Below are 20,919 nucleotides of genomic sequence, written 5' to 3'. Positions count from 1 at the left end.
AATCTCTCCCCCTATGCTACTGAATGTCAAGGTTAAAAACTCAGACTCTTTTATTCAAGAAAATCATTCTATGTTACTTTTGTGACACAAATGTAACTTGTCACTTATCGGCCCCTGTCTGGATGTTGTCTAGCTCATGACATATGAGGACATTGACTTAAATACCGTGCAGCCAGCACATATGCTCACTTCTAACCTGATGACAGAAGGAAGGTCATTGATAAAGCCCAAGATAACTAGGTTTGAGATTACACTCAAGAACTCCCTGCAGTGATGTTCCTGGTCTGGAATAATTAACTTACAAATATTACAATGATCTTTATTTGCGATGCGACAACAACTATAGAACATAGGACTGTACAGGCCCACAATGTTGTTCCAAACCAATTAAATTAGTAATCAAAAGGCCAACTAAACTAATCCCTTCTGCCCACACAATTACCATTTCCTTTCATTTATCTCAATCATGTGTCTATCCAAATGTCTCTTAAAAAGTTCATGTTTCTGCCTCTACTACCACCCCAGGCTGCGCATTCCAGGCACCCATCACCCACTGTTAAAAAAAAAACTTGCCCCTCACATCTCCTTTGAAATTACCCCCTTTTTGCCTTAAGTGCATACCCTCTGGTATTAGCAATTTCAACATCAGAAAGTGATACTGTCTGTCTACTCTACCAATGCCTCCCACGACCTTATAAACCTCTATCAGATCTCCTCTCAGCTACTGCCGCTCGAGAGAAAACAACCCAAGTTTGCTCAACCTCACGTCATAGCAAAATTCAAGATTTGTATCTTACAGGCCAACATAAGAAAGTTAAAAGCAAAAATCCTTCCAGTCCCCTATTAGCATCTAAAGAAACCTACCTCCTGGTTTGACTGTTAAAACAGTCAGTGAAAATGTGGATGGACATACCAACTACCAATAATTTGAAAAATCAACCCAACAGCAATTGCTGAGTGAACATTCTGGTAGAGCTAAAGGAAAGCAGATAAAAATCCAAGGAAAAGAGAAAACCCAACAACCATTTTATTAAAAGATCATGCTGAACTATTCCAAAGTTCAAATTACATTTAATATCAAAATATACATACAGAATACAACTGAGATTAGTCTTCCTGCAGGCAGCCATGAAACAAAGAAACACCACAGAACTGGTTCCTAGAAAAACAACGAACACTCAACACAGGGAAAAAGAACAAATATCGCAAACAGCAAAAAAATGAGTAAACAAGACAGAGATTATCATCAAACCAGGAGTATTCAGTTTAGTTCAGTTCAGTGCCATTAGCTGACTGTAGGCTGCAGAGCAAGCCTTCAAAACATCCCATCCTCACCGATCACCCTGATCAAACCACTCAAAAACCACAAAAAAGAGGGGGGGAGAAAAGCAGTAAGCAGAATGAAGTAACACATGCAACATGAACCTCAAAGTCCCCCAAAATGAGTCCACAACCATGAGATTTGGCAATCAATCCTTGCAATGTGGAACCCAAGATTCCTACGCTTTCCTCTGACAGCAACTTGCGAGAGGGAGAGGAAGACCACTGAACACCCTTCTATCCTCCGCTCTCGTCTTCGGCAAATTCAACCTTGCTCAATGCCCGAATCGGAGAGAAGCAACAGAGTCGATCTTGGGGTCGTGCACTGTCTCCATGCTTCCAGGCTGCACACACCGCTCCTAACTTCACTGAACTCTCTCAGAAACAGCCAAGTGCCAGATCGCACAATCGGCCCCAAAAATGCACCATCAAATTGCAAATCATAGGTTCCAAATCACACACAGTTTAGTAGTAGAATTATATTTGAAAGCAGTAATAAAAGTAGTTCGCGAACTGCCTGCAGGATGTCACCTTTGGTCACGATGTTCAATTACTCCTATATGCAGCAGTACTCATAAGCTGCAAGCAAAAGACCACAAGGTCCAAAGAGATTCCCTCTTAATTTCCTTCATTCCAACTAATAACCCAAATAAATTACCTAGGAGACAAGATAACATTCCTATTGTGCTTACCAGGTTCAAGAAATTAATTTGAACCCTAAAATCATGAAAACAAATTCCAGAGGATCAGTGACCCAGAGGCCGATCACCTAACATTTGCATGCAACTATATCAGCATCAATCAAAATTTGGTCAAGCAACACGCACAAAAAATGCTGGTGAACGCAGCAGGCCAGGCAGCATCTATAGGAAGAGGTACAGTCAACATTTCGGGCTAAGGCCCTTTATCAGGACTAACTGAAAGAAGAGATAGTAAGAGATTTGAAAGTGGGAGGGGCAGAGGGAGATCCGAAATGATAGAAGACAGGAGGGGGAGGGATGGAGCCAAGAGCTGGAAAGTACCTCTTCCTATTGATGCTGCCTGGCCTGTTGCGTTCACCAGCATTTTTATGTGTGTGTTGCTTGAAATTCCAGCATCTGCAGATTTCCTCGTGTTTGGGTTTTTTAAATCTGGTCACATTCACTTTTGAACACCTATAGCAAAACTCAAGCCAGCAAGAAGTTTCAAGGTATACAACCCTGATAAGTCTTCCCACAGGTAGCCACAAAACAAAGGAACACCATTGATTAAAGAAAAACCCAACAGAATGAAGACCATGAAACACCCAACACACAAAAAAAAGTACAAATTGCGCAAACAGCAAAAAGTGAGCAAATAAAAACACACAACATTAAGCATCAAACCACAAAGTCCCCGAAATGGTCCACCAAGTTTGTCAGCTCAGCACTATGCCAGTTCTGTGCTGAAGCACCTCAATCAAATTATGCAAGTAGTTAAAAAGAAAGAGTAAGCAAAAACACATGGAACATGAAATTCAGAGTCCCCAAATGTGAGTCCACAGCTGTGTTCAGTATAGAGGACATTAAGAATCAAATCACAAGGTCCCTGATAAAGAATCTACAGCCAAGAGCTGCCAAGACAATCAAACCTTGCAGCGTAGGACCCAAGGCTCCTGCACCTTCTGCCGGCAGCAGCAAGAGGGTCAAACGCAGGCAGACTGCATAGAACACCCATTTGTTTTCTGTTCTCATCCTTGTCAATTTTAAATTTGTTTGATATTTTAAATCAGTACGGAGTAATAGAGCTGACCATGGGTTTTGTATTCAGCCATCAGGAACCGATGGCTGTCCCTGCACACTCTGCTCTCAACCTCGCAGAGTACCTCAGGAGATCACAAAAGTGCCAAATCATTTAACTAGCTCAAAAAAAAATACATACCCTTAAAATGGAAATTACAGGCTGCAAGTGATCACAGTTCAGGAGAAGTATATTTAAAAGAAGAAGAGTATCTTGTTGTTTCATGAGCTGTCGGCAGGATGTGGCTGTTGGTCACTGGCACCATCTTGTCCTTCACACCAAGAATTAACCTTCTGAAAGCAGCCAATAACCAACTTTGCCAATCAGATGCCAAGTCAATGTTCAGAAGGTGTTAAAATAAGATTAGGATTCCCTAAGAATAGCACTAAAATGACAAAATTGTAGTGAAGAGTCATACACAAATTTGGGTGCTGGATGATTTGAAGGGCTAATTTCAGTTTTGGGGTGATAGAGGATACAAAATCTTAGAGAATGGGGTTATAATTTTTAAGTTATAAATACCAGCAGTTACACATGGAATTGATAACATCTCCCTTTGTGGACATCAGGGAGCTCAAAGTTTCGTTCATGAGCAAAAGGAAATAAACAAGTTTCAAACTTCCTATTTACTGCAGTCTTGCTAATCATATTCCACCACTATACTTCAGAGAATTAGCTGCCCAGGAGGCAAACATCCAACAATTCCTCAGCAATTACAGTAGGAATCCGTCTAATGAACTTTATTCAAATTAACTTGGTGCAGACCTAGTATTAATGCCGATGAAAAATGGATGCAAGGGAGAAAGGCAAATTCAAGTCATTTGCATTAAGACTTCAATTTTTAAATGTTGTTTTCTGCTTTACAGCAATTTGTATTTTCAATTCAATATTATTTTAGTAACTTGACTGTTTCTACATTTCCGACTGTTTCCATCAAACTGACAGTTTTGATAACCCACTGAGACAGAAGAGTGGCCCTTTCTGCATTCATATTAAGAGCACGTTCAGGGCCTACCATGTGACACCATGCCCCCCCACCCTCCAAAGGGCCCATGCCTATGGAAGCCTCTCCACCAAGCTTGAGCAGTTTCAACGAGGAAGCTTTTGTGAGATGATTCACTCAAGATGTCTTGCATGGATGAGTGATAAATGTCAGCTGCTTGGCTGAAACCAGGGTAAAGAGGTTAATAAATTTTTCCTCATTGCAGATATACTTACAAGAGTACATGCTTAAAGGGTTGAAGCTTTAGATGGGATCTGAAGAAGAGTTTTTCTTTCCCCACCTAGTGTTTGTCTGGAATAAATTGCCTCCAGACTGCCCGCAGCATAACACACCATCCGCTTTCTACTATTACCCATATCGTATTGCTCTACAAATACTTGATATAATTTTTTTTATTTGAATTACCCTTGCACTAGGCATAATTAAACCAATAGAATATACTGTATCCAATCATTAATACCACAGGACCTTAAAATTAATAACAGCTTGTAAAATGCTTCACAAAATTGAACGAGAGAATTTGCATCACATTGGATTTCTACAAGTCAGATCATCCATAACTTTGTGAGCCCCTGTCTATGGATGAGCACTTGAATTCCCAAAGCACATTAAACTTTGGGCCAAGAACTGGGGGGAAAAAAAACCAAACAGGATTCGTATAGATGGGTTTTTCTTGATAGTGGGTATAGAATCAGTGGGCTGAATGGCCAGTTTCCAAGTTGTCTCGAACTCTGGATCTCTCAAGCATGCTAGTTGTGAAGTATTTTTGTACATTCATATTGCAGAAGAATTGTTATAAACACTCATGTTAATATAAGTACATCCATGGTACAGCACTAAAGATAACAATCATCGAGATGGGCTTCTGCAAAAAGGGATTTTCTTCAATTTTCAGTGTCATTTCACAGAGGTGAAAATTTCATAACAAGTCCAAAGCTGTGTGCCACAAGAACTTATTCACATGTAGTAAACCACTACACTCTTGATTAGACAAAACTTTGTGTACAGAAATGATTTTTTAAAAGGAGAAATAGTTAAAGATAGAGGATAAAAAAAAAACACCCCCGCCCCATAAAAGTTTAGTGCGCACATTTTCTTGCCATGTACTAGTAAACCAAACACAATCAGGAAAGTCCCAGATTGAAAACTTGATCTGTGCCAAGTTACAAATTAAGTCTCTTGCTTGCTGCAGTACAGCTGGCAAAAATCCTCACAGCTCATCAATGCTTCAACTTAGGACAAGCCACAAGGAGGCATCCTTGGTGTGTGGGAAGAAACATAGTCTAGACAGTTTCCCTTCCCTCCAAATTTATTAATAGAAGAGACTTAGTGCAAGGATCAGTGAAGACTTGGAATCTAACTTTGGTTGCCAGTCCAGGATCCAACATTCTAGAAGACCACTGCACTTGGCATCATGCACTGCTACAGTCTATTATTCCTTCAATAGTGGCACTTTTGAATTCTAAAGGTTAAAATAAATGCTAACATAATCAAGAATAACACTGTATTAATCAATTGCTTAAATATAACAAGAGACCAACAGCACTTGGCAATACTTGGAACTATGAGAATATTCTGCTCTTAACCAAAATGCACAACCAAAGTATAATGACAAAACATGATAATAACAATTCTATTTTAAATTATCTATTAAACATTCACTAAAAGCAGTTCACATGCAAACCCATCCACTTAACCACCTTTGGCTGCTTTGTAACTCCAAAAATAAACTAATTGAAAAGGAAACAGGAGGTGGGAATGCAAGTATAACTTTGCTTTTATTTTCAGTGAGGTGTGCACATATGACATGGTGGCGTAATGATGTATGACATTTACGTACTTTTACATATAACCCACAATGTATTATACCCGTGAAACGAATGCTTAAACAAATTTACAATACTATTCAAATATTAAATACACACCACAGCTCCCTGCTTTGGGCACCTTTCTTCTTTTCTCAGCTTTTCTCTCTGGATCTACTTCAATCCTTGATTTTCTCCAGGTCCCAGTTTTTTTTTTAAACTCTCCAACACCTTCATCTTTCCCTTGCATTCTTTTTTCTTCTTCTAGTTTCTTGAGCATCTCTAAATTTGCCAATTGAGAAATTAGGTCTTATTTATCCTCTTCCATTCCCATCACACTTGCATGTCATCCTCTTTCTTTTCCTTTTTTCTAGGATGTGCATCTTGATCTTGAGAAGGTGGATTTAGTTCGGTGAAGTATTCTTTTATTAATCCTTCTATTGCTCCCTTTACAAACTGATATTTCCTTTTGGTTTCATGATCCACAAGATTTGACTAATCCTGTTTTCTTATCTCCATTGGCTTTTTGACTTTCCATTCACCCAGCTGGACTTTGATCCTGGCATCTACTTTTACAAGCAGCTTTTTGTCTCCTACTTGAAGTTCATGCATGCAGCTTAATAAATGCAGAACAGATTCTGGTTCTTTACATTCACCAAATGTTTGCAGCTTTTCTGAAGCTTCTTGAACTCTCTTCCAGATTAATACCAAGCCTGATTAACATATCAAAAGCTTTCTCAGATATGTCACCTACAAAAACCACTGTAGTCAGACCACTGCTTTCATCACTTCCATATTCCTACTGAGCATCATGGCCCTATCTCGGTCCAATATGCCTTCCAATCAGAAGTACAGAGGTTGGTACCCACACTTACTTGTCCCCTGAAGGGCAATAGGTCATGGTGTAATGTAAAGGGATGGTTTACTTGCTGGTCAAAAGCCACTTCCACCGTGCCAGTCATTGATTAGTCAATTTGAAGGATGCAGCAGCTCTTTTCCATCGGTTGCTTTGTGTGCCATGGCACCAGTCAATGGATCTGGGCTCCTCGGGGGTACAAGAATAGCACGTACAAGAGACTGGCTGTCTTTCCTTTGTTTCCAAGGGCTCATCTTCACATTGGGGCCACGACCCATGCTGAAGAATCATTGGGAAAGTATACTGCAGTTATAGGAGGGGCCACGTGCACACTTGGCCAACCATCTGTTTTTTGAATGTTTAATTTTGTAGTTGTGTAACTTGGGGAGAATTAATGAAGTACCTGTTGAGTTTGAAGTATTACTGAATGTTTAGTATTGTGGATTTCGCAACTTAGTTGGCTTAGATATCTGGCTGAATGTTTTACTGTTTGTCTCTAAGTAAATGGTCAATGTTCTTATTTGTAATCTGTGTCTTCTGTCTCACTTACCAAACCCATGAACCTCCTTCATAACACAAGTAAGCTGTTATGGCATTATCCAATACCTTTCTTAATTCATTTTCTGTTGACTATTGCAGGGGTGTGGCATGCAAATGGATCTCCAATCAAGTTATTACTGTCTCAGCCAACCATACCGCTACAATGTTGGCCCTCCTGATTTTACCACATACAAGCCCAATGTGGCTTGTTGGTTGTTGTATTTCACTGTTAGGAATGTCATTCCCACAGAAATTAGCTTTTCTTCAGTATAATTTCTTAGTTGGATATCTGCAGCGCTCAGTTCAGCATCTTAAAAATTCCTTTCAAACTAATTTTGTGGGATGACTGAAACAACCAAACCAGTGTTCAATTCCATTTTAGTTAATTGGCCGTTCACTTCTGGTATAAGACATATTGCTTGTTTATTCAACCAACACACATCAAAGTTGCTGGTGAACGCAGCAGGCCAGGCAGCATCTCTAGGAAGAGGTGCAGTCGACATTTCAGGCCGAGACCCTTCGTCAGGATTCAGGACTCGTTGTTTGTTGTTTGCTTGTTTATTGTTAGTTTTTACATTATAGATCTCAAGGCTACACTGTCCTGTGGAACTCTCATCATTATCAGATTTTCCTTTAACAGCATGCAGATTAGTGCTCTTTTTGAAACTCCATGTTGACTTTTTAATCTTTCTCTTCCTTGTGCAGCCCATTTATTTTTGTCTGCCCAATGTGCTCTTTGCACATGACCTGCTTTATTGCATTTTCTGCAAGGTTTGCCTTTAAACCTGCATTGGTCTAGTGCAGGGGTCCCCAACCTTTTTTGCAATGCAGACCAGCTGACCCGGGGGCGGGGAGGGGGTAGGGTTGCCAACGGACAAGAGTAGCAGTCAAATACGTTGTGTTTACCTTGAGAAAGACTACAATGACCATGAAGCCTTGCATGCGCACCAGTGCACATGCATGTACATGCTGATTTTTTCTACAAATCGTTTTTGGCGATTCTGTTCGGGAGTTTGGGAGGGGGGTGCAGTTCATCACGACCGGAATATAGGTGATAAGTGGCTAATACACTCAATTTTGTTTCTAAAAGGGTTTATCTAACGAATTTATTATTAAACACACAGCACACATTTTCCTTGCATGAATATAGTGGTAAGTCAATTATCAGGGGAGGACAGGGGAGCTTGAAGTAAGTATTGAACGAACTTCCAGTAGTAGTGGTAGAGGCAGGTTCGATATTATCATTTAAAGAAAAATTGAATAGGTATATGGACAGGAAAGGAATGGAGGGTTATGGGCTGAGTGCAGGTCGGTGGGACTAGGTGAGAGTAGTGTTCGGCACAGACTAGAAGGGCCGAGATGGCCTGTTTCCGTGCTGTAATTGTTATATGGTTATATAAGTCAATAGCATCATAACATTTTAAGTAATGTTTGGATATTAAACACACAGCACATATTCTCCCCATATGAACATATAAAATCATTGCAACACACCAATATCGCTGAATCAGTGGGAGCTCTGGGCTTGTTTCCCTGCAACATCGAGGGGTGATGGGAGACAGCGATACTCGAACAGGGTTTCTTATGTCCAGTCTATTCCACAATTTAGTTTTCATTGCATTCATTGCAGAGATATGTTGGAAATGGAAGCAACGGTTTCAGTGCTTTCGCGGCTACCTCAGGATATTTAGCCTTGACTTTGGTCCGGAATGCCGGCAGAGATGTTATATCAAACATACTTTTCAGCCCGCCGTCATTTGCAAGTTCAAGGAGTTGAACTCCTTCCCGCGCTGACATGGATGACGCGTGGGTAATGACCTCACGTGTGTTCAAGCTCAACAGTGGCCGTGACAGGGAATGAGGAAAGGTGCAGCTGACTCATATCGCCAAATCATATTGTTTCCTCGCGGCCTGGTGGGTGGGGACGGCTGGTCTAGTGTGAGACCCTGCCACAACAGTAACACAATTTATTAGGCCAGGTAGGCCTCCGTCTAGAGCCTAGATGATGCAGTTTTGCTCATGCTCACTTTCATTCCTGATTGCAACTCAACTGTGTCTACCTATTTCCATTGATATGGCTATTACAACTGCTCTTTTAAAATTTGAGTTGCGCTTCAGCTAGGAGCCATTTTAAAATGTTTTCTTGTAAGCTTGCAAAACTAAACACTCTCTCAGTGCGTCATTAACCCCATTACTGAACTGTCAATGCTCAGATCATTTTTTCCAATTCAACCACGCATGCTTAGGTGGTCTCCCTTTTAATTCCACTTATGAAACCCAAAGTCTTCTACAATCAACAACAGTTTTGATTCCAATGCTCTTGCATTTCTTTCACAACATCAGCAAAGCTCATTTCAGCTGGTTTAGTTGAAGCAATTAAACTTTGAAGCAAACTGTGTGTCTTTAAACCCGATGCACTCAGCAATACAGGTACTTGTTTTTCCATCAGCTATTTCAATTACTTTAAAATACAGCTCAATCCACTCCATATACAATATCCAGTTATCTTTTGTGTAATCAAACACATCAACCTTTCCACTATGGTCAGCCATTTCTGCTTTATTTTAATGATTATTACCACCTGGAATTCACTGCTTATGAACCCATGAACTTGTCCCTGTTTCTTGACCGTCTCTGCCTGTTACTGAAGATGCATGTGCCGTGCTGCTTTTTTTTTTAAAAAAACTCTAACATTTCTTGCTGCAGTTTAAAACAAAACTCAAATGTCCTCACTGCACTTCAACAGGTAGACAGTCATCTAAGGTTTATTTCAAACTTCCTTGTGAACACTTATGTTTTACAACTACAAAACACAAAACTAACTGAAAGGGGGAAAAAAGGAGCTGGGAATGAGAGTCTAGCCTTGCTTTTACCTTATGTGGCGGTGTAATGACGCATGCTATTTATGTTTTTTTTACATATAATCCGCAATGTATTATGTAAACAAAGAATGCTTAAAATCAAAAATACATTGACAATATTACTCAAATACTGAATTATTAAATACATAACATTCTGTGTTTGCTAATATTAAGTTAAGGAAATTGACAAGCAATAAAGGCAGAAAAACATAATAAACAGAAACGGATAACTTTAATGAAGGAACTGTTTTGGCTTTTACTTATTTAGAGATCCAATACGGAACAGGCCCTTCTACCCAACCAGCCACACCACTCAGCAGCCCACTTATCTAACTCAAGCTAAATCACAAGACAGTTTACAATGACCACTCTTTGGACTATGGGAGGAAAACGGAGCCTTACATACAGCACCGGAATTGAACTCTGAAACACCCTGATCTGTAATAACACTGCGCTAACTGCTACACGATTGTGACACTTGACTTATCTGTCAGTTGATGAACGTATTCTTTTTTATAGTGAGGATACTGGAAGACCTTTAACCCAACGCTAAATAGGAGAGTATGGGTGAAGGTCATTCAACTGATCTCTCTCCCAAATACTGATCTTCAATGCATTTATCACATTAGGATCGGTCTTACCAGTTGAAATTCTCGCCTTCTGTTGTACGCTTCCTGGATTCCAGAATCTTGCCAGAGGGCTCTCAGTGCTGGCACATATAATTGAAATGTGGCTGGTTCCACTGGCATTCCACATTTGTTTTCAAATGCCATAACAAACATTCCATGCTTTTCATTTTCAGTATTTTCCCAAGGAATGCCCAGCTTGTTTCTTGCATCCACCAAGACCTTCATACCCTAAAAAGGACAGGAATAAATAAAAAAATCATCATTGCGCCACAATGAGATATTTTTACCTCCACATTGCTTTTTTAAATTCATGACTAGAATGTCAAATTCCAAGACTCGGTCTTCATTTAACTCTGTCGTTGAAAAGATCATTGAAAGGGACAATCCAATGCTATCTTCACCTCCCATGCTATATTGGCCCATGTTCAAAGTTTAAAAGTTAGATTACAAGTGCCAATCGATGCAAACATTGGCTCTAAGTACTCAGGATTAGCTTCCCAATCTCCTCCCTCCATAAAGCACAGGCAATTTCAAATTTTGTTACATATCCCAATATGTGCTTGAAGTCCTACTTGCCCTCACTTAAGCACAAACTCACACAGCTAAGTTCACTTTAAAACTTCTGCATGACCTCACGTTCATAATTTCCAGCCCAAAAGCAGAGAATGTATTCATTTCTCTACAACACCATGCCTTGGTAGTAGCTCAAGGCATCAGTGTGAAGAAATATATTGACAAACATCAAATGGAGCCAAATCTATCTACTCACAGCCCCATCTATCCGCTCTTCCAACAATCAACTATTGTAGAAGTATTATTTTGTCCATCAGATACCCATTGAAGGATACTACTTCAGCAAATCATCCTCCTTCCAACAGGTTATTACATCTATCTTCATAAACCAACCTCACCAAATGTCCATTGAGGCCATCTAAAACCTCCAGTAAAGCATCATTATCCGAATGCCCTGCCTTTGAAAAACAGCTGCTTCCAAATTTGTGTTTTTTTTTAAACTTGTGTTCAAATCAGAATGCAAAATGAACAATATCTATTGGTATAGTTACAATTATAGGTTATGAGAAAGGGGAAGCATTCTCTGTTTGCAGGTCTTCATGAGAAAATCTAAAGAATTAAAGCTCCCCAATGAGATACGAGAATTCAGTGATGGCATAGCAGCAAAATAACCCAAAGGCCTGGACTAACTATCCAAACGCCAGTGTTTAAATCTCAGCTGCAAAATACAAATTCAACTCAATCTGAAATTTCAAAAAAAATGAAACAAGTGAACAAAAAAGCAAGGACTGCTGCAATAAACTCATTTATTCCAGGGGAGGAGAGGAATCGTATTTGGGTCTGCTAACTCGAACCCAGCAAAAGTGGTCAATTCTTTAAAAAAAAACACTACTGCTTTTGAAATGGTCAATAAACACTGGCTTTGTCAGTGACGACATGATAGAGTTCAACTGAGGCCTTTTCTTAGGTTTGAGTTTGGATAGATGAGCCCAAGACTGATACATTAATGTCATAGAGCCTGTACTTTGCAGTATCCCTTATTGGCCCCAGTCCATCAACCACCCACTTACACTAAGCTTACATTTATCCCACATTCCAACATCTCTCTCCAAGTTCTACTGCTCACTTATGCGCTCAGAACAATATAGAGGCCAATTAACCTACCAACCTGAACATCTTTGCATTGTGTGAGGGAGCCCAGGTGGTCCCTGGGAGAATGCGCAAATTCCAAATAGATGGCACTCAAGGTCAGGACTGAAATTGGTCTCTAGCACTGTGTCATGAAATATGCTTTGAAACTTAATGGCACACACATACACAACATTTATTTATTTTATTTTACTTCAAGTAGATCAGGTACAAAGTTCAAAATATATTTTAATATTGAAGTGTATACTTTATACAACCTTGAGATTAGTCTCCTTAGAGGCATCCACGAAACAAAGAACCACAACAGAACCCATTAAAAGCAAGACTGTCCAAAAGAATGGAGGAATTCACAGAGACAGAACTGTGCAAATAAAAGCAAGCAAATAGCATTGAAAAACTCAAGTTCACAATGCTAGGCATTACTGCAGCCAATCCAGAAGACTACTAGTTGAAGGCAATAGCCTCAGTCCAGCACAGAGATGAGCAAACCTCACAGAGCAGTGAGCAAAACCAGCCCGTTTATCACCCAACCCCAACACTGCTACCATTTCAATCTGACCCAGTGCTTAAATCACCCAAACCTCACCTGACCTTTCCAATTCAGCTCGGCTCTTAAACCGATCAAAACCTCCGATCTTTCCTTGCCGCTGCCCACTCAAATGACCTCCAAATCCACTCCAGCCCAGACAGTCTGCAACTGTCCTGCCCCAGTGAGATTCCAGCCACACAGCAAACAAAAGAAAAAGCCATATTGCACAGGCAATTAAGCTTAACTCTGACAGGGAAACCATAGGCCACTGTTTGCAGCCATCTTAAACCAGAGAAATCATTACTGCCCAAGCTGGCTATGAAAGCAACTACATCCTCTGGCGAATTTCCAAAACCAACAAGAATCATTGCAAGTTTCAGATGGTGGCTTGGATGGATGGATGGGTGGAAGGCGAGAAGGGTTACAAATATAGATATTGCTGTATTTCACTCCAGCATCCTCATCTGCTGCCCTTTTAAACAAAACAAAAACCACAAAAAGCAGCTGTTCTACAAAACTGATGAATGCAAGGAGTGAAAATCAATGGGGCCTAATGTCACCTCCATTCTGCAAGATACAGCATTAACTAGGAATAAATAGGCATCCATTAGTCTCGTGAGACCATGAATTTGCCCCTTGGAAGGTTTCCAGGATGCAGGCCTGCTTGATTTGGTTCCTCACTTGTTAGGTCAAACATGTATTTCCTTAACTAATACAGTGATTATTCAATCTATCATCCATAAAATTGCTCTGCAATTGCTCACCCTGGCCACCCCAACATCACTTTTTCCAAAACCTGCAGCCGCTACCAGCAATAATTTATGATGCGTGGGAACAGTTCTCCCATCCTCCAAGTTGCACATATTACTGAATTAAACCCAGGCAACAAAATATGACAGTTTCTGAATCCTGGAACTCCCCAAAATGCACTGAGTATACCTCCACGTGGAGACAAAAAATTGTTCATGAAGTTAGTTCAATTAGTTCACCAATACCTTCTCAAAAGGTATTTAAGGCATCCGTTAGTCTTGCGGGACCATGGATCTGCACCTGGAAAGTCTTCACTCTCCAGGGTGCAGGCCTGGGCAAGGTTGTATGGAAGACCAGCAGTTGCCCATGCTGCAAGTCTCCCCTCTCCACGACACCCGACACCAATGTTGTCCAAGGGAAGAGCAGTAGGGCCGATACAACTTGGCACCAGTGTCGTTGCAGAGCAATGCGTGGTTAAGTGCCTTGCTCAAGGACACAACACGCTGCCTCAGCTGAGGCTTGAACTAGTGACCTTCAGGTCACTAGACCGATACCTTAACCACTTGGCCATGCGCTAACACTAAGAATAACTAGGAATACCTCTATCCTATTGCTTCAGAATATCAAAAAATTTGTGTTTTAAAAAAAAGTGTAAAGTGGTTTATTTCTGCCAGCCAAACAAGGATGTGAATGCATTCATCTTCAATAGTCCCAATGGCATCTTGAAAAAGGCTGAAGTAACCTGGGATGAAACTCATTACCAATCTCAAAATTGACAACCATTTGCCACTGTGCACTAGAAAATTTGAAATAGCTGGCTCCCCTTATCTGCTTCCTCATTTTCTCCAACACAGCTCATACAAAAAAAAAGTATGGAAAATAAATTTTCCTAGACTTGACAGTATGAATTACAGTAATATAGTACAATGGAATTCAACCTCCCAGCCTTTCCTTTTACAGGAACTATCTTGCAGGCAGAGTTAAGATGGCACTAAACGGCAACTCCTTTGCTTGCATCTTTGGAAACAGCTCTATTTCCATCTTTAATGTCTGTTTTTCCCTTTCAGGGTTCTTTTGAAGACCATGACCTGGAGTTACAAGCAGACTTCAGTTCTTTGCGGGAATGGGACCCATTCTTGGGGTTTCAGGACCGACCGTCATTGTTCGGCACACCAAGGGTTTGGCCTGAGAGTCTGACTCAAATTCGAAAGCCTAAGATCTCAGGGCCCTAGAGACGGGCGGATTAGCGTCAGTGTCATGGCAGGAAACTTGTGTGTTGTCAGGGAGGCCGGAAAATCTTTCACTGTGGGCCCAAAGGCCTGAGATCTTTGGGCACAGAGCTTGTAAAAAGCGATGAAATGGACTTTTTAAAACATCGTAAACCAGTGGGTTGTTGTTATGTCTTCCCGCTCGCTGTGAAAATGGGGGACACCTCCTTTTCCCTTATTAGGGAGAGAGAGAGAGAACCTGTGGTTCATCGAATGCCCGTTGAAATGTAATAGTTTTTGGGGCAACCGCAAAGTCTGTGTCTTTGCTATCACCTGACACACGCTTGTACTTGGTAGCAGGTGCGCTTTTTTTTTTGTTGCGGGGATCGTTGCTTGCTGCCGCTTACGCACAGGAGGGTGAGCTTGGGGGGGGCAGGGGATACTTCGGGGTTCTCACGTTTAACTGTCATTCATTCTTTGAAGCACTTCTGTTTTCATGGATGTTTGCAAAGAAAATGCACTTCGGGATGTGTATTATATACATTTCTCTGACATTAAATTAGACCTTTGAAACTTTACTTCAACGCACATTTACTCTACCACTAAAAGGGAATGAATAATCAAGGATTTAATGAAGCTTTTTTTCCCCTCCTCCAGTCCTATTGAAGGGTCTCGGCATGAAATTTCGACTGTACTCTTTTCCATAGATGCTGCCTGGCATGCTGAGCTCCTCCAGCATTTTGTGTATGTTGCTTAGATTTCCAGCATCTACATATTTTCTCGTTTGTGATTGAATAATGCTGTGGTGTTGCCATCTGCTAATTAATACCTCTGCAACTGCAGAGAAAGCATGTATGGACTAAAGTTTAATGGAAAAACTGAAAACAAGGTCTTGAACAGGATAAAGACACTGAAAATTCAAATGGAACATTTTAAAAGTTGTAAGTTAATATACAAATCGGAACTCATGGTGTGAAGCTGAATCATGGGGTGACTGCCCATACAATTCAGTCACTGACACCAATTGGCTCAGCAACTCAAGGTAAATGTTTGACATTCTACCACATCAAACACAAAGACAAAAAAAGTCATCCTGTAATGAAAAAAAGGATAAAACAGTAACGAAAGTATTTAATAGGAAAAGTTGATGTTCAGAATGTTCTACAGAACAACTTCTACCCATTTCAGCCACTATTGCTTTGAAGTAGATTTTAAATCATGGAATTAATTTCCAAATGAAGCCCACTAAAACCAGACACACAAAAGATAATTATAACTTTTTTTTTTGCAAATTTCTGCTGGAATTGAAGGAAAAGGGTTTTCTTGATCGGCTATTCTGGATTGGGTGTTGTACAACGAACCAGTATTGATTAGAGAGCTCAAGGTAAAAAAAACACCTTTAGGACCAAATGATCATAATATGATCAAATTCACCCTAAAATTTGATAAGCTAAAGACAGATGTATCAGTACTACAATGGAGAAAAGGAAATTGCAGAGGCATGAAAGAGGAGTTGGCCAGAAATGAATGGAAAAGAACACTGGTAGGGATGAAGGTAGAGCAGCAACAGCTAGAATTTCTGGAAGCAATTCAGAAGGCACAAGATATATACATCCGAAAGAGGAAGTCATATTCCATGGCTAACAAGAGAAGTCAAAGCCAACATAAAAGCAGAAGAGATTCCATTTATTCTACTGTAATATGATATATCTTACTTTAGCTTTTCAATTTCCAGGGTAAATTCATTCATAGATGATAACTTGCCCCCAAGAGTTCTTTTACCTTAATCTCTGATCAGTTCTGGTTCACTGTACAACACCAAAACAATAGCTGGTCCCCTAGTGGATTCAACCATGAGCTGCTCGAGAAAGGTTTCATAGGCATTCTAGAAATCCCCCCCTTGGGATGCAGCACCAACCAAATTTCTCTAATCTACCTGCATATTGGAATCCCTCACGACCATTGTAACATTGCCCTTTTGGCATGTGTTTTTTATCTCCCATTGTAATTTGTAGACCACTACACCTACTACTGTTTTGGGGGTCTGTATCCAATCCCCATCAGGGATTTTTGTATCCTTGCAATTCCTTGGCTTTATCCACAATGATTCGATTACATGGATTTGAAAGACATCGCTCACTAATGATTTGATTTCATTTTTTAAAACCAGAGCAACGCCATCCTGTCTGCCTTCCTGCCTGACCTTTTGATTCAATGTGTATTCTTGGACATTAAGCTCCCAGCTATCATCTTCTTCTAACCATGATTCAGTAATGACTACATTATATTTGCCAATCTGTGACTGTGCCACAAGTTCATCTACCTTATTCCTACCGTGTGTAGTCAAATATGACACCTCCGGTCCTATAGTCACCCCTTTCGATTTTGTCCGCCTTTTACATTGCAACTCATCCTTTTGAACTGCAATTTTGCCCCATCACCCCCATGCCAAGTTAGTTTAAACTTTCTCAAACAACTCTAGCCAACCTGCCCGCAAGGATATTGGACCCTCTTGGGTTCAGGTATAACTCGTCCCTTTTGTACAAGCTGTACCTTCCTAAGGGATCGCAATGATCCATAAATCTGGACCCCTGTTCCTCAGCCACACATTCACCCGCCAAATCATCCTATTACTGAAATATCTACGTTCAGTAATTTTCAGTCTGTTTCATCACTTTCAAAAGTTGGGTGACTGCGCTGTAACTGCATTCCACTAAATATGTTGGAAAGGTAATAAAGAATATCTTGACCATTCTCCTTAGTGCAGGATAGAGTTCAGAGATTTCTTTCTACAACATAATGATTTTTTGAAACTCAGCTTCTGCTCAATGTCATTCTGTACTAAGTTCAGTTCGTCCTCTATCCTTTCTGTTAATTCCTCATAACAAATGCTCAGGAATGGATTTATTGCCCAATCTGAGACTATCTAAAGATCCTAAAGTCTCTCTGACATGTCTTTATGCAGCTCATCCAGATAGGGACAGTATTCTTGAAGATAATCATCTAGTATTCTTTCTTCTTCTTCCAACTCAAGAGAGGCTTGGAAATTGGAAAAGGTCGCAACAGCCAATGTTGCACTTAAATAACGTTGCACTTAAATAACATTAACTTGAACAAAAATGTGAAGACAACTGATTTGACTTTGATAAGATTCACATAATTTCCTTACAATTGAAGACTGATTTCAATTAACTTGTGTGAATAATTCTGATCACTAAGCAATGCCATGTCTAATATACTCAAGATGATTACTGAATGAAGCAGTCTCTTCAAAAAGTGCATAAAACCATCTCAGGTAGATTACTTTTGAGAGCCATCTGACATATGTGTGCAATAGCAAGCGTTCAAACTGTTAATCACTCTCCATGCAAAGCTCTCGAAATAGTTGCGAATTGAGAGCATGGGACTTGATTTTATTTACCGCTGTGATAACAGTATTTAATGATTTGTGCAGCTGATAACTTCGTTTTTTTTTGGAACAAGATGCTGTCTATGAAATACACGGTGAATGGTAGATATAATAGGTACAGCTTTTCTCAAGAAAATAATAAGCCCACAGCAGGGCCCGATCATTGTTGCACAAGCAAGAATGTTGGGGAGTGGAATGCCCTTCTCTTTCAAAAATTGCTCAAACTGAAATACTGGCTGCCCCTTTGTATCCGTTTCCAGTCTCCTTGCAAATCACTCTGAACCATGGTTTCATCTTTTAAGAAGTGATTCATTGCCTGGCAACTTTGACTAATCCAACTACAGAGCAAATTCTGTTGTCCTCAGTATACTGCACAGTGCGTCTTCCACATTCTCAGGTATCTGTTTATTCATCGTTGAAAAGTCAAGTCCAGTCAAGTCACTTTTTATTGTCATTTCAACCATAACTGTTGGTACAGAACATAGTAAAAATGAGACAACGTTTTCCAAGACCATGGGTGCTACATGAAACAATACAAAAACTACACTGAACTACGCAAGGAAAAAAAAACACACAAGAACTACACTAGACTATAGACCTATCCAGGACTGCATAAAGTGCACAAAACAGTGCAGGCATCACAATAAATAATAAAGACAGTAGGCACATTACAGGGTATAGTAGGTTGGTGTCAAGCCAGGCTCTGGGTATTGAGTCTGATGGCTTAGGGGAACAAACTGTTACATAGTCTGGTCGTGACAGCCCGAATGCTTCAGTGCCTTTTTTCAGATGGCAGGAGGAAGAAGAGTTTATATGAGGGGTGCGAGGGATCCTTCATAATGCTGTTTGCTTTACAGATGCAACATGTGGTGTAAATGTCTGTAATGGCGGGAAGAGAGACCCCGATGATTTTCTCAGCCGACCTCACTATCCGCTGCAGGGTCTTGCGATCCGAGATGGTGCAATTTCCAAACCAGGCAGTGATGCATCTGCTCAGGATGCTCTCAATACAACCTCTGTAGAATGTCGTGAGGATGGGGGGTGGGAAATAGACTTTTCTCAGCCTTCGCAGGAAGTAGAGACGCTGTTGGGCTTTCTTTGCTATGGAGGTGGTGTTGAGGGACCAGGTGAGATTCACCGCCAGGTGAATAGCAAGAAATTTGGTGCTCTTAATGATCTCTATGGAGGAGTCGTTGATGTTCAGCGGAGAGTGGTCGCTCCACGTCCTCCTGAAGTTAACAACCATCTCTTTTGTTTTGTTTACATTCAGAGACAGTTTGTTGGCTCTGCACCAGTCTGTTAGCCACTGCACCTCCTCTCTGTATGCTGACTCATTGTTCTTGCTGATGAGACCCACCACGGTCGTGTCATCGGCGAACTTGATGATGTGGTTTGAGTTGTGTGTTGCAGCACAGTTGTGGGTCAGCAGAGTGAACAGCAGTGGACTGGGCACAGAGCCCTGGGGGGGTCCCCATGCTCAGTGTGATGGTGTCGGAGATGCTGCTTCCAATCCGGATTGACTGAGGTCTCCCAGTCAGGAAGTCTAGGATCCAGTTGCAGAGGGAGGTGTTCAGGCCCAGTAGGCTCAGCTTTCCAATCAGTTTCTGAGGAATGATTGTGTTGAATGCTGAACTGAAGTCTATGAACAGCATTCGAACGTACGTCTTTTTTGCCCAGGTGGAGGGTGATGGAAATGGCATCGTCTGTTGAATGGTTGGGACGGTACGCAAACTGCAGGGGGCCCAGTGAGGGGGGCAGTTGTTGCTGAGCGGAATCACTTTAATTGTTTGTTCTGGTGACTTATACAAAACCATACTCAGAACCTCCCTTACTGCTACCAGAATCAGTTCTTCTCCAACTGTCTGGGGCTTCCCAAATTTTGTAGTGAGCAATGAAATGTATGAAGCATGCGAGCCATCAGTGTTTTGTTGTGAGGTGCTGGAATCACATTTTGAAATGTTTTTCCATTTCTGAAATTTTTCACAAAGTGACTGAAAATAAGTCATGTTCATGTTTGCTTTATCTTAGTGTATTCTCTTCAAAATGTTCAAGGAGCCTGGCTAAATTCATTGCCTCACCTGAAAAAGTTTTTTCACAGAACAGGCTGCTGGATGATGGTATAAATCTACATTTCAAATACTCCACAATAAACTATCTACACTTTTTCGTCTGCTATATTTCTGCCATTTTTGTACGGATTAATGAGCATGGCCAATTGCTTATTGTTTAAGTCCAACCTCAAGCACTACAATCAATAAAATGGGAAGTTATGATATCATCATAGATCAGGCAAAACCCGACTCTCTGCCTGAAGATACATAAAGTGGGGCAGCGATATCTCAGTCGGGCTGTGGGCTAGAAAAATGCAGTCAAGACCATTCAAAAGGGCATATTCTGAATCACCCCACTGAATGCCATTACCCTAATTCAGGAATTATATAACAGCATGATTAGAGTATGGGAATCATACTAGTTAACACTGCACTCCAGTCGTAAACGACAATAACATGCGGACCAGTCCCAAAAATAACATGATTTCTTCAGTCCTGTATTTGGCATATCATGAGAAATCTCTAGTGTCACATTGCT

At 40.7% G+C, this 20,919-nt stretch overlaps 1 protein-coding gene across 1 annotated transcript in view; it reads right to left on the bottom strand.

The window, feature by feature from the left end:
• The window catches only part of gna12a (guanine nucleotide binding protein (G protein) alpha 12a), a 105,614-nt gene that overhangs the window by 56,233 nt on the left and 28,462 nt on the right, over window positions 1-20,919 (bottom strand). Inside the window, exon 2 of the mRNA XM_072268716.1 lies at window positions 10,785-11,000. Within this exon, the coding sequence (XP_072124817.1) occupies window positions 10,785-11,000 (216 nt within the window). The remainder of the gene's footprint in view (window positions 1-10,784; window positions 11,001-20,919) is intronic.

Source organism: Mobula birostris, chromosome 9, assembly GCF_030028105.1.
Source record: "Mobula birostris isolate sMobBir1 chromosome 9, sMobBir1.hap1, whole genome shotgun sequence".
Classification (NCBI taxonomy): Eukaryota; Metazoa; Chordata; class Chondrichthyes; order Myliobatiformes; family Myliobatidae; genus Mobula; species Mobula birostris.
Note: the sequence above shows the minus strand (reverse complement) of the source record. Positions and strands in the feature narration are given on the sequence as shown.